Raw genomic sequence first — 16,328 nt, 5'->3', positions numbered from 1 at the left:
CTTCGGGGTGTAGGGAGAAGGAGGCTTGCTGACCTGCTATAGGGCACCTTGAGCTGGGGATCTGGGTGCCCAAGAGGTGTAGCAAGGATGCCTGCCGCTCCACCTCTGGCCTTACCTACATCCCCCACCTACCCTGCATGGACTCAGAGAGACCAGAATCCAGACAGTGAGTCTCCTAGCCCTCCCCCGCCACCCTCCTTCTGGCCTCACCTCCTAGCCCCACCTGCTCCCCGGGGCGCTGGGCTGGCTGGGTTGAGCTGGGTCTTGCCCAGGATTACTCCTCTCAGAGCGCCTGTCTCTGCCTAAGGGAGCTGCTGGGCACCGCCACTCGTCCTGGCTTGTGGCAGAAGGCTCAGGCACAAGGTGGACAGCTAGAGCTCTGGCATTAGAAGCTCCTGATCCAGCTTCTCATCAACATCCCCATGGCCTCCATCCAGTTGGGCCCTGTCTCTGGTCTCTGGTTCCGGAAAACAGCTGTGGTTTCCTAACTGGCCCCCTTGCTGTCAATTTTTCCCCCCGCTTCATTCAGTTCCCTGTATAGCAATCCATGTGGAAATCAGACCAAGACACTCACCTGCTTAAGGCTCTCCGTAGTTTCTCATTCCTCTTAAAAACCCCAACTCCTTACATTGGCCCAGAGGGACCTGTGATGGGACTCTCACCTGCTCTCTGAGCTCCTCTCCTGCTAACCTGCCCTTTGATTCCTTCATTTCCATCACACTGGCCTCTTTGCTGCTTCTCCTGAGGACATCTTTCTTACTACTGAACTCTTGTCTCTGCCTGGAAAGCCCGTACCCTCAATCTGTGCACAGCTGTCCCCATTGTACTGGTCTCTGCATGAGCAACGCAACTCAGAGAGGCCTTCCCAGACCAATGTCTTTATCTAAAGGGGCCACACTCCTACCTATGTATCTATCAATAAATGAATAGTTTAAAAAAAAAAAAAAGCTGTGGGCTGTGTGTGTGTAGATACACACACACATACACACACAAATGGAATATTATGCAGCAGTAACAAAGGAAGACAGCTTGGCATTCGCAATCACATGGACGGACCTTGAAAGTATTACACAGAGTGAAATAAATCAGACTGGGAAAGACAAATACCACAGAAGTTCACTCCCATGTGGCATCTAAAAACAAAACAAAACAAATGAACCAACAAACAAAGGGCAGAATGGAACTATAAATACAGAGAATGAGCTGATGGTTGCCTGAGGAAAAGGGGCTAGGGGGATGGACAAAATGGGTGAAGGGGAGTGGGAGAGGAAGGCTTCCAGTTACGGAATGAATTAGTCATAGGAACACAAGGCACAGCATAGGGAATACAGTCACTGGCATTGTAACAACGTCCTATGGTGACAGATGGTAGCTTGTTTGTAGTGAGCACGCTTAATGGATAGACTTGTCCAATCACTATTTTGTACATCTGCAACTAATGTAATATTGTGTGTCAACTGTACTCAAAAAGATTTTTTAATGCAAACAAAAAATAAAGGGGCCCCACTCCCCACAAATCACTCTACATCCAGCTCCAAGCTTTATTTTCTTCACCGCACAGAGCATCGTCTGAGATGACCTCGTTCATGTGTTTACTTGTTTATTGTCCCTCTCCCCCAACCAGAATGTAAACTCCAAAAGGGCAGGTGCTGTGTCTCTCTTATTCACATCTGTATCCTCAGCACCCTTCGTCCCCTGCAGAGTGCCAGGCCACAAAAAAGTGCAAAATAAATATTTGTTAAATGAACATGAACGATGAGGAGAAGAGGCCCTTGGGGGAGGGCATCTGTGGCCTCTACAGAATCACTTCAGCTCAATGATGTCCATTTTTTTCTTTTCTAATCATCCTCCCCCTGACCATCAGCTTCCGTTCACTCTCTCTCCAGGGGGAAGAGGTGAAGACAGGAAATGGGAAAGGCCCAGAGACTGCCCGGATGACAATCGCCCTTGCCCTGGGTGTGGGTCAATTCCCAGCCCAACTGAGATGACTGAGCCTGGGGCAACGAGCGCCCACAGAAGTGAGGCGTGGCGTCCAGGCAGAGTGGACTGCCCCTTGATTGCCGATCTGACCCTCCGAACCGGGAAGTCCCTCTCCGATCAGAGGGTCCAAACTCCTCTCCCAGGAGTCTGGACGACGACGCTGTCCCGGAGCGCCAAGCTGGCAAGCGGCAGAGGGCCGGGCTCCGGCTGGGGAGACCTCCGCTCACTTGCAGACGCTGACCCACTCGGTGATGCGGCACTCCTCGCAGACGACGAAGCAGCACCAGTGGAAGCGGCAGTGGCAGCGCTCGCTGCGCGTCTGGCGCAGGATGTTGTGGCCGCGGCCGCAGCACATGCTGCCGCAGCCGTCGGGGCCCGCGCTGCTCTTGTTGCACAGGCGGCCCACGGTGCCCGCCGAGTCCAGGCGCGGCTCGCGCTCGCAGAAGTCGGGGGACTTCTCGAAGTAGACGAGGTCGGCGGGGCTGGCGCGGCGCCGCGGCCCCGGGACGCCCGGGGCGGGCGAGGGGGCCCCAGCGGGGCCGGGCTCCAGCTGGCCGCCGTTGCGGTTGTGCGGCCGGATGAGCGTGGCGCGGTGGAAGCGGCTGCGCAGCAGCGCCCCCACGGCGCGGAACTCCGGCGTCACCTGCCAGCACGTCTTGAGCTGGCAGCTGCCCGACGTGCCGTGGCACTTGCACTTCCGCCGCATGTTCTCCATCACCGCCTGCGGAGGGAGGCATGGCGAGGGGTGACGCCCGCGGCCAGCCCCACGGCCCTCCTCCCAGCGCAGACACTGGCCTTCCAGAATCTCGGAGAATTCTGAAACTGACTCGCACAGGCAAAAGCTGAGGCCCGAAACAGAGCGGAGCGAGGGGGGCGGGGCAGGGCGGAGGTGTGTGGGTATGTGTAGGGTTGTGGGCTGTGGGCGGCACAGCTCCTGAGCCAGGCACTACGGAGAAAAACTCCCGCCAGCTCTTCAGGACTGTTCTCCCATCCCACCTCCCACCAGGCCAGGTCCTGGGGGAATTCCCTCCTTCCTCCCCTCCTCTCCTTTTCCAGCAGCTGCAGGGGGCCCTTGGGGCTGGAGGCTCTTGCTTCCTGAGGGGGGATCCCAGATCCTCAGGGAAATTCCCTCTCCTTCCACCCCTCAGGTGGGGGCCAGGAGCAGGGGTGGGTGCTGGCCCCAATATATCCCATCCCCAAAGCTTCTGGCCTCTATCCAGGCATGAGTGGGGGCTGCGGAGAGTCTGAGAAAGCCCCTCTCAGCCTCTGGGCCCTGCAGCCCTTTGCAGGGAGCCTAAGGAGGGGACAGAAACTGGGGAGACTCCTCTCTCCTCCATTATACTAGCTGGGGCTTATTCTGCCCAATGCTGAATGCCACGGTTCCTCCTAGGGGAGAGTGAGCATCAACAGGGGCCAAAGTCTCTACCTGAATACAGAATGGGAAGAGTCCCAGAGAACCAGACCCCCTGCAATGAAAATGAGGACAAGACCCCATGCCTCCAAGGGAAGTAGTTACAGGAATACAGCCTACCCACCGCCTCTGCTCAGCTCTCAGCCTGCTCTAGAATCTCCTCCCAAAGAACCCCTTGCCATTATTATCCTCACTAGAGACACCAGAAGCAGTTGGCCGCATCTTCTCCCCCCCACCCCCAGACTCCATTCCAGAACACACCCTCAGGTCAGGAGAGCAATGATCTGGGGCCCTCCAACCTGGGCAGTTAAGGCCACAAAACAGAGACCATGACCTCTGAGTCTTAAAAGGCCCTTCTGCTGGTAGGTGCAGCCTGTGGTGTCAGCACCATGGAGGAACCAGCCCAAGCCCCCCGCCTCCCCCCGCCAACAGCTCCAGAACTTTTGCTTCCCACAGGCAGCAGCCATTAATTAAGCAGTTTAACAAGGAGGAGGAGGTACTTTTGGTATGGGCTGGGATAGTATGGAAGCTTGGGAAAGAAGCTGGGTGAGCAGGGCAGGGCTGGGTGGAAGCTGGATGTGACCTGAGGGTGCGTATGCCTCAGTTTACTTCACCTCTAAGTCAGGCTGGGAAGAGCTGAATCAGCTCCGAGTCTCTGGAAGGAGAAGGCAAATGGCCTGGGCTGAGAGGCCCAGAGAAAGGGGGATGCAGAGGGGCAGGTGCGAGCCAGAGCGAGGGGAAGACAGAAACAAGGCCCCAAGGCAGGCCAGGCAGAGCCAGAGAGAAGGGATGGGGGCTGAGCAGCCAGGAAAGGAGGGTGCGGAGTTATGAGAGGGGGCTAAGGGGGCATCTCAGTGGAGGCAGACGCAGAGTGCAGACAAGGCCGCAGCTCAGTACAGACAAGGCCGCAGCTCAGCTCGAGAGAGCACAGGCCCGGTGCTCAGCTGCTTGCAGACCAATCCTCCTCTCCCACTTCCTCGCCAGTTGCATGGCCTTGGGCAAGCTCCTCCATCTTTCTGTACCTCGGTTTCCATATCTGAACACGAGGCTAATACTAGGACCCTCAGGGCTAGTTGTAAGGATTAAATAGGCTGCTAGGCACTAAGTTGCTCCATGAGGCAGTCCCTGACACATAGGAAGGACAAAATAAATGCAGGTGATTATCCATTCCCTTCCCTAAATGCAGGTGATTATTCCTTTCCTTTCTTCTTCTTCTTTTTTTTAATGAATGATCTTTGAGTAGTATGAACATTCAAAGGAAGGGAGGTAAAGGAGAAAGGCAACCATGCAACCCCCACACAGGGCCATGCTGGCCCCCAGGCACCTCCCCTTGCAGGAATCCCTCATTCTGCACGGAAAGGCTGCAAGAGGTCAAAGATCACAGCATAGGATAGCACAGAATCATGGAACATTAGAGCTGGGCCAGGGCTGGGGGGATGTAGGGGACTGGGTGATCCAGTTCAACTTTCTTGCTTTATATGGGAGGTGGCAGAGCAGCAGAGCAGGGCCAAGGCCCTCAAGGCCCTGACTGCTGCCCAGTGCCCCTTCCATCACTCACTGCAAGGTAAGGAGAGGACCAGGCTGCCCAGAGGAGGGGGGAGCTGATCCAGGACAGGGCAGGTCTCATCCCTGCCTCCCCCGCCTAGTCCAGTGCCTGGCACACAGTGGGCCTCCAATGCATGTTTGAGGACTGGATTAGGCAGGGGGCAATGAGAAAGCTGCTGAGCTGGGGAAGTGGCTGTGTTCCCTAGAGGAGAGGTCGGACTGGGGTGCGGGAGGGGAGGAGCCCTAGGCAGAGGGGTCTGGAACAGGCCCAGGCGGGGGGGGGGGGGGGGGGGGGGGGGGGGGGCTCTCACCTGCCTCCCAACTCGGTTGTTGTGGAGCCTCATGCGCGCGTGGATGTCTCTGTGAGGCTCCCTGGAGTCCAGAAAGTCCTTAGAGAAGCGCTCCCCGAAGCCCACGTCGGGGCTACAGCCGCCCCACTCCCAGGAGTCCTGCAGGCCCGGGCTGGCAGGGGGCAGGGCCGGGTGTTCCGGGACCCCGTGGCTCAGGCCCTTACCACGCTGGAGCGCGTCCAGCTGCAGGCGGTGCAGCTTCCGGCGGAAGGCCTCCTCGTCCCCGCGCCGGGAGGCGTCGCAGCCGCACGCCCTCAGTTTACCCAGGGCACAGGCATTGGACACGGCGTGTACGACCCCGGCTGCGGCGATGGCGTAGGCGAAGGCGCTCTCTCGAAAGCCTGAGGGTGGAGATCCAGGAAACAGACTCTGGGGGGCTTCGATGTCTCATGCCTCCGCCCTCCCTGCCCGACCTTCTCACCATAAGAGGAGGAAACCAAGGCCCAGTGTTGGGGGAAGGTCTGGTACAAGGATACAGACTCAGAGGGGCAGAAATCACGCCCCAGAAGTTCGGGGTACAGAGTGGAGTGGGGGAGGCCTCCCCCAGAGCCCTCTTTTCGTTTGACACTCCATTCCTGGTTTCATTAACATCACCCTTAGCAAGCTCAGAGTCTGTGTCTACCTCTCTCCTGTTGGACAGAAAGTATCTGGTAAACATTCTTTTGAAAATCAGGGACTGAATCTATTATCTCTCATGCGATGTTTGCAATTTAAAAAATAAGCCTGCAGAAAGAAGACAAAATTTAACGTAAAAAAAAAAAAAAATCATTTGTGATGAACTTCCAGGCCCCAGAGGATGTTAAAGGTGCAGAAGGGCAAGGAAGAGGAAATGGTGTCCGCCTAAAGCTCCCGGCCCCAAGGCTGCCTGCCTGGTGTCACTCCCTTCTGCCGACTACAGAACATTCTCCGATGGCCAAGTTCAAGAGCCAGAGAAAAGAGCCCATGAGTTTTCCCTTTCCCTGTCCACAGGCATCCCAGAAAATCTGAGAAAAGGGCACCATTCCACCACCTGTCCTGTCTAGGTCAGCTGAAGGGGTTGTTTGAGGGATGCTGAAACACAGCCCAGTGCCCTGCAAGTAGTGTTGAAAGTTGAGAGGGAAGGGTGAGCTAAGGCAGACACCTTCCTTGAGATGCTCAGGGGCATGGACTCCCTGATGAACCACTCTCAGGGGCCCAGGACTGGTCTCCACTACTGTTCTCCTCAGTGTTTCCCAGTCTGACCCATCCTCTGGGAAGGCCCTGGTAGGTCTGGGCCTCCTTGGCAGGGGGAGGTCTACTTGCAGAGGATGCTCTGGCTTGGGGACCCACAAGGAGCTTCTGGCTTATTCTGCATCTAGAAGGGACCAGCTAGCAGCATTTTCTGGTACAAGTCTCTGACCAACCTCTGAAACCGAGAGAGCATGAGCAATGGGACAAGAAGCCAGGAGCAATCAGGAGAACTCACCTGCGTCGAAGGCCAGACCCTAGCAGGAGCTCGGAGGCTTGCAGGAGACCAGAGATTCAGAGGAAAGAACTCTGGGTCCTTCCACGCTAGCATCAAAGACTGAAAGGACATGCTCTGGGAGTTGCCACAACCTCAGAGAGCCAATGAGGACTGGACAGAGACCCTAGCCCAATCCCGCACCCTCCATGCTCACCCTGCATCACAGGGTCCTGTCCTCTTGTCCTTAGCTAGCCACTCACCCACCCCCTAAAAAACAAGATATGTAGTCATTGAAAGTATGAACTCTGGAGGCAAATTGTCTGTGTTCAAATCTTAGCTCTTCCATTTATTGGCTATTAATAGATACATGACCTTGGCCAAGTGACTTGACCTGGGTGCCTCAGTTTTCTCATCTGTAAAACAAGACTGTTACTAACTGCTTCATTGTTGTCCCAAGAATTAGTAAATTTCAAGTACTTAGAAGAGTATGTTGCTCATAGTGAGTACTGAGCAAACATTAGCTATTTTTGAGAAGTTCTTCATGCTGTCTCATTCCACTCACAACAGCTGTAGTTTCAGGCCATTGGTTCTTGTTTCCCCCAATCAGGGACAGAGCCCAACGGCTCATGACCTACTTTAGGATCAATCACATGGGCCACCAGAAGCCCGAGAAGCAGGCCATCCCTGTCTATCTTCTCTCTCCATCATCTCAGGACCTTTTCTGTAATGAGCAGAAAGGAGGAGATGAGGATTGGCCTGAGCCTTTTAAGGGGATGTTGGGAATTGGTGGGAGCTGGAAAGGAGTAGACACTGACGTGGGAGGTGGGGCCCAAGGGAAAGGAGGGCAGACCCAAGTCCCTAGGGAGCACACCCCGTGCTTATCCACTGCCTTTTAGCTGTGGAACTCTCAGCATTTCCCCTATTGCTAGGGAGCTCATCAGCCCACTGCTAAGTCCAAATGGCAATACTCAGATCTCCAGAAGCAGCCTGGGCCTCAGAAACCATCCCCCGCTTCAACACACACAGTGCAAAAGGGAGATGCCCAAGGTCACAGGGGTTAGGTAGCCCACCCAGCCCCAGCTCTCTCAGCTCCCAGGCCTGGTAACTTTCTGCTAAAGGATACTTGGCTCTAGGGAAGACATCCTCCCAAGTAAGAAACCCAAGTGTCCCAGGTCCCAGTTCCTATGGCCCTATCTATGCATGCCACTAAGAAAGGGCAAGAGGCTGGTCCGAGGGGATGTGCTGGGCCAATCACCATCTTCCGGCTTTTGTGACATTCAGAAGCAGGTCCAGAGAAGTCTGGAAAAATGTAGTTCACAATCTACAGAGAATACCCCTACCTAACCCAGGCAGCCAAAAACGCCACGCCACGGCCTCTGGCAACTGTCACAGCCACGTGCAGGGGCAGCCAGGCAGGGCCCTTGTGACCACCCTCTGCTCCAAGCATCCAGGATTCAGAGAAATCCAGCCTCCTAGGTCTGCCCACAGCTCCCACTCAGGGCCCCAGTTTCGGTCCTGGCCCTGATTGTCTGGGGCAGACACAGGCACTGTGCCATCTGGCCAGCTGGAGGGGGAGAGGGGTGGAGCTAGGGCCAGCTGGGCTGCCTGAAGCATGGAGGGAGGGGGGGGGGCTTGTTAAGACGCACAATTAGCTGTCCTGCCTTTGATCTGGGACAGGGACTGCCAGCATCTAAGTGGAGTCAGCTGCTGCTCCAGGATGGGGCTGGGGGAGGAGGGTGGGAGGGCAGGGGAGCATGGATGAAAGAGGGTTCAGGAGCCAGTGGGAACTAGGAGGGATCAGAGACGCTTGAGCCCCGCCTATTTGAGTCAAAGAGGGAGGGAAGGGGAGAGATCTGGTCTCCATCCCCTCCATGCAAATCATCTGTGCATTGCTCCTGTGCCTGGGCTGAGAGAGAGGGAGAGAGAGGGTTGTGTGCATGTGGGAACACTTAGGGGTGACACTGAATGTGGCTACACGTTTGCACAAAGGTAGGTGTGTGTGTGTGTATGTGTGTGTGTGTGTGTGTGTTTATACGTGTCAGTTTCATTGCTTGGTACTCAGGGAGGCAGTGGTTGAGGGCAGTCTTTAAAGTCAGCTGGCCCACACTTGAGTCCTGGCTCCATAGCTCCCTTAGAAGCTGTGTGACTAATGGCAAGTTACCTAACCTCTCATTGCTTCATTTGTAAAATGAGGATACTAATAGCACCCATTGCATGGGGACTCTTTGAGGATCTTAAAGTACAGAAAAAGTGCTTCAGAACACTGCCAGACAGGGCTGCCTGTGTGGCTCAGTGGGTTAAGACTCTGCCTTTGGTTCAGGTCATGATCCCAGAGTCCTGAGATCAAGCCCCACATGGGGCTCTCTGCTCCTCAGGGAGCCTGCTTCCCTTTCTCTCTCTCTGCCTGCCTCTCTGCCTACTTGTGATTGGCTGCCAAATAAATAAATAAAATCTTTTAAAAAAACAAAGACAAAAACAAAACAGTGCCAGACAAACAGCAAGTACTTAATATGTATTAGCTAACTTATTGGGGGCTATTAGAATAATGGAACATTAGGCGATCCTGGGATATGATTGCCCAAGCCTCTGTCTCCCTATCTGCTTGTATCAGTAACCCCAAACCTGCAGGCCTAGGCATAGAACCAAGGCTCCTCAAGGATGGCCGTAAAAGGGAGGTGGGAGAAGATAAAGCCAAGGCTTTGGAGAGCAGACTCTGGACTCCCAAACTGGGCTTCCATTGGGCTGAGAGCCTGGCTGGCTGCTGGGCCTCATGCCCCCTCTTTCCATCCATTCTAGATGGGTCTGGGCCTTGGGAGAGGGCAGAACTAACCTGTGTGGGTGTTCCTAGGGCCTGCTGCTGGAATCTCCTACACTTGCCTCCACCAGCCTCTCCCTGGCCGCTCACTCCCCTTTCCACTCCATTGTCCCCTGTATCCAGAGTGAGAAATGGGTGGGTGTTCTAGTACTCACGATGAGGGGCTTCCCTCCAGATGTGTTCCCAGCAGATTCCAATGGTCTGGATCCTCAGAACAAAAAGCTGGGGATATCAGTGCCCTGGACCTTAGGTCAGAGCCACCCCTGGGTCGGGGACCTTCCCACAGCTTTTTTTGGATTCTAGCCCCTGAGAAGCCTCTCCCCCTGTCCCCTACCCACCCAGGTTCTAGCACCCTCTCCTGGGCTGGGTAAAGCCCTGTTATATGCCCTGCCTTCCCAAGTATGTCCACTCTAGATGTTCAAGCGCCTTTTCCTCCTATACTGGAACCCCATCCCTTTACCCAACCCATTTCTGGGGACGTGCCAGGACAATCAGATGCAGTAACAGCATTAAGGTGGAAGCCCCAAGGGACCACCTCCTCCTAGCAGTCTCTGAACTCTAGATATGGCAGAACGAACCTTTAAGAGAACCCCACTGGCAATCTGGGTTGGAAGAGGGGTCAGTGCCCTGTGTTCCACTTGGGGGAAACAGGTCACCTGACCCAACATGGGACAATTCACAATTTGAAAAGGACACTGGGGGAAGGACCCAGCACAGGGACTGGCTGCCACCAAGAATGGTCCCACAGAATTCAAATTTAGCCAGTCTTTGTGGTGATGGGCAGGGGATATAACCCCACGGGAGGATGAAGGATGAATCCAGATACAGAGTGAGGGAAGGGTTGTAATGGTGGCCGGTGACAGGAGAAAGTGGCAATTTTTTCCAGAAGCCCAGAGTCCCCAGCGAGGAGGGAGAGGTAGAAAATATGATGTCGCAATGAGGGAGCAGAAGTCACCTAGTAGGACAGTGTTCCAAGGCCAAAGGAAGGAGCCCAGCTCCACTGCCGGAGGAGAGCCCAGGAGCCGCTGTCCCCCCCCCCCCCCCCCGCACTACGCACCGCCCCGCCCTGGCTAGCCCCGGCAAGTCTCCCCCTTCCACCCCAACCTACCCCCTACCCGTCCCCCCAGCTCACCTCCCGCGTATTAAACTGCAGGTGAACCCGGGTGCGCCTGGCTCCGCGCCAAGCCCACGCGCTTCCACTGCTCCGAACTCATCCCTGACCTTCAAAGACCCCAAGTCCTCTACCGGGCCCCACGGACCTCTCTCAGGCGAAGTAATCAAGACGCTTGGGCTCACTCTATCTAGAGGGAACAGGAGGCCCAGAGGGGAAGAGGGGACACCGAGGCCGAGAAGAGGGATGAAGAGCTTGCCTTGTCTTGCCTCACCAGAAGCGGCTGGGGTGAGAACCTAGCGCCTGTCCAACGCCCCCCGCCCACGCGAGCAGAACCCAAATCAAGGCCTGGGGGGGGGGGTCCCTCATCGCGGGGGCCCGAGCGCTGGAGGGAACACGGGGCGTCGGGGAGCTCACGGGTCACCTAAAGACCCGGAGTAGGAGCTGCCGCGCGGCGGCCGCGGAGAGCTCCCGCCCGGCCAGGGCAGGACAGAGGCAGAGGCCTGTCCCGTGACGTGGGCGAGCGCGGGCGGCCGGGGCTGGGCGCTAGGCCCGGGTCCCCGCACAGCCGCGGTCTGCCGGGCCTGCGGGGCTCGGGTGCGGCTGGGCGCGCGGGCGGGGCAGGAGCGCGGGGCAGGGGCGGCGGGGGTGGGGGTGGGGGGAGCCCCTTGGAGAGCCGCGTGGCTAGGGCCGGGAGCCGTCTGCCGCGGCCCGCGGGGATTAGTTCGCGGCTGCATGCCGCCACACGCGTCGGGCTGGGCTCGGCCGGGTAGAAACAGCGCCCCGGGCGCGCGGGGGAGGGAGTGGGGAGGGCGCGCGCGGGGGCGGGGCGGGCGGTCTGGAGCTGGGCTGGGGGAGGCTGCGTTGGCCCCGGGACTTGTCCCCTGGGAACCCCTGGGGATGCAAGGAGGGGTCCTAGTGAAAAGGGGATTGTCCCCGACTGGCCGAGTTCTTTTTGAAATTAGGGTACCTTGGAGTCTGACTCTTCCAGAAGCCTCTGGGCCCCAAGGCCACAGGGTATAGGGGTACCCCTCTTCCTCCACTGTCAACTGAGAATTGGACAAGTCCCAAGGAGCCAGGTCCCCACACTGTCCCACTCAGGCAGCTGAGAGGAAAAGATAGATAAACCCCCCATCTTCCCCGAAAGATCTGAGTCAAGACCTAAGATACTAAGGCAGGAGGTGGGCGTGAGCAGAAATTATCTCCAGCCCAAGCTCCTCTAGAGGTTGTCAGGATGGGCCCTGGGTCACCCAGAAGTCCCAGGGGGAGGACAGGGAGTGGGCTGGGGCTTCTCTGGGCTGTGAGGGGAAGAGGGGTTGGCAGAGCTGTCAGGCCTGCTGGGCGGGAGGCATGCACACACCCAGGGCCTCTGATTCAGAGAAGGTTCTCGGGGGCGGTGGGAATGACACAGAGGCTGGTGGTGTACCCTGACTGCCGGGAAGAGCTTTTGCAGAAGTACAGACATTTTACCTGCCCGGGCTTCCCTCACCCACACCTTTCGGCAAAAGTCCTTCCTGCTGGCTCTGGGCACCTTATCCCAGGCTCTCCATCCTAAATGCTGTTTACTAGGGAGAGGGTAGCTTGAGGAAGGTGACAGATGTGGATCTTTCCTGAGCCTGAGATATACAGTGTCAATGACAGGGCAGGCTAAGCCAGGAGTCAGTTCTCAGGCATGGAACCCGCTACCCTCAGCCCACGCAGCCCAGGCTGGAGACACTTCTGCCCCCTTTGCCTGGGGCTCGGTAGACCAGCCAAGACCAGATAGGAGCAGTCGGGTTGGTAGATGGGCACCTGGGGGGGAGGGGAGTTGCCAGCTTGAGGGAGTGTGTTGGGGGTAGTTGGCTTTCCTGGTGAAGGTGCTAGATGGGTGTGCAGAAGGGCAAGGGTGGGGGGAGGGGCAGCTACCTCGGCTGAAGATGGGGCTCTCGTAGGGGATCTTGTTGCGAGTCTCCAGACTGGAGCAATTCCAGCGCTGGTCCCGGAACTGGTGCTGGCACTCGTGGATGGCGATCTGGATGCCCTGGATGGCCGAGGCGGCCACATCGGGGTGACGCACACACACTTCCATCTGCCTCCTGCTCAGGCCCGGCAATGTCAGGCACACCGTGTTGGCATTGAGCACGGGCTCCGGGGGGAGGCGGAGGCCCAGAATGTCGTTGGGTGCAGACCTGCAGGCAGTGAGGGGTGGGTGTGGGTGAGCGTTTGGGGGAGCTAGGAGGGCCCCACTTAGCAATCCACACTCTGTCCCAAAGGCCAGAGTCCCCCTGTTCCAACCTCTGCTTCTAAAGGTTAGGCTTACAGGTAGAGTCCTAAGCCTTCTCCTGTCCTTGGTCCTCTTATCATCATTGCCTCCAACGCCACTTGCCCAGCTGCACACCTACACAAGTTAACGTGTAAATGCGCACACGTCCAAAATGCCTGCACACGTATTTCATAAGGACCTGCTGAGGCCCTGATGCTCATGTCCATAGCGTTCCCCAGGAGACCACTCCCAATGCCTGTTTCAGACAGTCCCATTCACACCGACACACTTCTCACCCATCGAGGGGGCCACACAGACCCAGGAATACTTACACACATGCACACTTCAGACAGAGCGATACATGCATACACACAGACACAGGAATGAACATGGGCACATCTTAACATGTATCTGATTTGTAAACTCAGTCACACACATGTGCACACACAGACTGCTGTTTACAACATAACCCGCAGGGTTCACAAAATCACACACACACACACACACACACACACACACACACACACACACTGAGAACCCTTCTGGCTGCAGCTGTCTCAGTGACCCCACCTGAACTACTCCCTTCCAGCCCCCCAACCCCAGTGCCCCGGGGGGGGGGGGGGGGTCATCTCTGAGGTGGAGCAAGGCATTTTGAGCTCTCTCCTGGGGGTGGGGAGGCATTCCCCCAGCCTGGGACTGGACTCCAGGTTGGCATTTTCCCCCTCACACATACACACACCCCATCTGCTAGTAGCCTTCACTTTCCTGGGTACAGCCTTGTCTCCCGGGACTGTCCGGATTCTGTCACCAGTTCAGCCCCCTCCTGTGAGGGCAGTGTCTTTCATTGGGTACCAGCACTTTCCTGCAACACGGTCCCTCCCTCCTTCCAGGGTCCCCTGCCCAAGCGGCAGCGCCAGAGGCCCCCCGCGGCTGGGGGTCGCAGCTCTCCAGGAGGGCGGGGCGGAAGGTGAGGGCTCACCTGGGCACGGCGGTAGCCAGCAGCAGTAAGAAGAAGAGGAGCGCGCAGAGCGCGGGCCGCGGCTGAGGCCGAGGTCGGAGCCGCGGCCAGGGGCAAGGGTGGGTGCTGCCCATGGCGCGCGGGCCGTCACGGGCCAGGAGTGGGGGGCTCACAGCCCGGCGGGACCGGCGAGCCAGGGGCGACGGCGCATGATCCACGGGGGTTGGGGCGGCTGCGACACACAGCTCCGACTCGGGTCACGGCTCCGGGAGCAGACGGCGCCCGCCTCCCCGCTCCATGGGGCAGCGCCCCCGGGCACCGCCCTCGGGGTGGGGGGGGCGGGCGGGCGCACCGGGCACCTCCTGGCACAGGGGTCCAGGGAATTTCCCAAGGCCCCCCTGCGACAACTCCTGGTGCCTCTCGAGGGTAAGGAGGGGGCCGGAGGTGCTGCGGGCTGGGGACGAGAGGTTGGGGTGCCGGGGAGCCCCCCAGAGCAGCGCCTCAAGCCTGCGTGCTTCCGAGGGCGTGCGAGGCGGGCGGCGGGGGGGGTGGGGTGGGGTGGGGTGTGGGGGGGGCGGCGCTGCCTGTGCCCGGCCCCACCGCCCAGAGAGTGAGTGACTGTCCCGAATCAGGGATCTCTGCCGCCTCCCCTTTCCTCCCCCCCCCCCCCCCCCCGCCCAAGTGTCTCAGGGCTCTACCCCAGGTGACGTCACGACGGGGGAGTGTGTACTGGTCGTGAGGCCACCGCGACCGCTCAGGACTCAGGGTGGGAGCGGCGGTGCGGAGGGGAGGGGAAGGAGAAGTGTTGGGGGTCCGTGCGCGCGCGTGCACGTGGAGGTGCCAATGCCAGGGGCGCACTGGTTTGTGTAAGAAGCTGTGTGTTACTGCGAGGCCTATGCGTCTGGCGGAGACACAGCTGCCCCGGAGGTGTCCTCCCAATATACACACCTGCAGGGGCTGGAAGGGAGGGGCTGCCCCCTCCTGCTTGCCTCTCCCACCTCAGGAGGGACTTCCCGGGCTTGGCTGGAGTGGCAGGTGTGGGGGGTCCCCTGAAGAGGTTTGACAGCCTCTGGATTTTGCTCTTCTTCCCTGGGTGACCTTAAACAGGTGTCTCACGCTCACTGACCCACCCTTTGCCCCTTTGTGAAAGGAGGTTATAGAAGCCCACCTCATCTAGTCATCTAGTCAGTGAGCCAATGAAGGTAAATGTTTGTTTGGGAGCAGAGCTCCCTGGGGTGACATGCCCTGGGAGAGGGATTAGTGAGCCCTTTAATCCCCAAAGTGTGCTTTGGGGATCATCTTATTTTGTCCCCTTTTATTTCAAAAGAAAATAATGAGGGGCATCTGGGTGGCTCAGTGGGTTAAGCCTCTGCCTTCGGCCCAGGTCATGATCTCAGGGTCCTGGGATCGAGCCCCACATGGTGCTCTCTGCTCAGCGGGGAGTCTGTGTCCCTCCGCCTCTCTGTCTACTTGTGATCTCTCTCTCTCTCTCTGTGTCAAATAAATAAATAAAATCTTTAAAGAAAAAAAAAAAGAAAAGAATGAGGCTCAGAGAGGGTCATGACTTACTCAAGTTCACACAGCAAATTCGTCCAAGAGCTGGAATTGAGCCCAGTTCCCTTGACCCTGCACATAGTAGCAGTGGCCCCAACACTGAGTGTTGCTTGCCCCGGGGCCTCCCTGCAGATGCTCCGGCTCTTGGCTGGTCCTGGTACTTGTACTTGGCTCTCTGGGAGCCACCCCAACCCAGGCTCCTGGCTCAGGCCCACTCCTCTTTGGGATTTTCCTCTTGTCCTCCCACCCCAGCTGAACACTGAGCTCATCTCAGTATGGAGTGAGTATAGGAGACCCAGGCAAGGGCCTGAGAAATCAGAAGGCTGGAGATAGAGGCTCCAGCTTCTGTTTCTGGTTCCAACCTGGACCCTGATAGGGAATCCTACTCCTACTGTGGCCTTATCCTCCTCCTCTGTAAAATGGGCGTAAGGCTTCCAGTCTATATACACACCTCCCCCCAACCTCATTGTCCTCTCCTGGGGTAAGGACAAACTCTGGGCTCTGAGACAAAAGGGGCCCATTCCTGGAATTGCCCATCCCTGGGGAATTGGAGAGGGGTGGGGCCTTCCCTGTCCCCAGACTGTCAGGTGGTAGGGGCAGCCTAAGCAACAGCAGGCTGACGGCATCCTCCCACCCTCCTTTTTCCCCCATCTCTGCCGGCAGCCACCGCAGCTGTCAGGAATTAAGGGCTTGAGGCTGCTGGGGGTGGGGGTGGGGCGATGGGGGGGGGAGCAGTCTGGCTGGACAGCAGGAAAACAGCCGGGGGCAGGAAGCAGTCTGCGTCAGCCAGAGCCTTGTTTGACCCCAGCCGCCCCCTGCCCTCCCCACTCTTCCTTCGCCATGCTGCAGGGACAAGCACAGCTTGGTACTAGAGTTTGGGAAGAGTATGGGGAAGGTAGAGCAGGACCAGACTCAGCACAGGAAGGAGGCAGTGAGTCT

The 16,328-nt window shown here is 57.7% G+C and overlaps 1 protein-coding gene across 2 annotated transcripts; it reads right to left on the bottom strand.

Moving 5' to 3' along the window:
* Positions 1–1,479: 1,479 nt before the first annotated feature.
* WNT10A (Wnt family member 10A) lies at positions 1,480–14,382 on the bottom strand. 2 transcript variants are annotated; one of them, XM_047722912.1, is made up of 4 exons: positions 12,541–12,800; positions 9,680–9,746; positions 5,248–5,627; positions 1,480–2,701 (listed from the first exon to the last, which is right to left on the bottom strand). In XM_047722912.1, the coding sequence occupies exons 1-4, from the start codon at positions 12,676–12,678 to the stop codon at positions 2,204–2,206; spliced, it is 1,083 nt and encodes a 360-aa protein (XP_047578868.1). In that variant the 5' UTR covers positions 12,679–12,800; the 3' UTR covers positions 1,480–2,203. The 2 variants fall into 2 exon arrangements, with proteins under 2 accessions (XP_047578868.1, XP_047578867.1); XM_047722911.1 differs by lacking the exon at positions 9,680–9,746 and adding an exon at positions 13,857–14,382 and having other exon boundaries at positions 1,482–2,701; positions 12,541–12,803.
* Positions 14,383–16,328: the final 1,946 nt, after the last annotated feature.

Source organism: Lutra lutra, chromosome 3 (genome assembly GCF_902655055.1).
Source record: "Lutra lutra chromosome 3, mLutLut1.2, whole genome shotgun sequence".
Lineage (NCBI taxonomy): Eukaryota > Metazoa > Chordata > Mammalia > Carnivora > Mustelidae > Lutra > Lutra lutra.
Note: the sequence above shows the minus strand (reverse complement) of the source record. Positions and strands in the feature narration are given on the sequence as shown.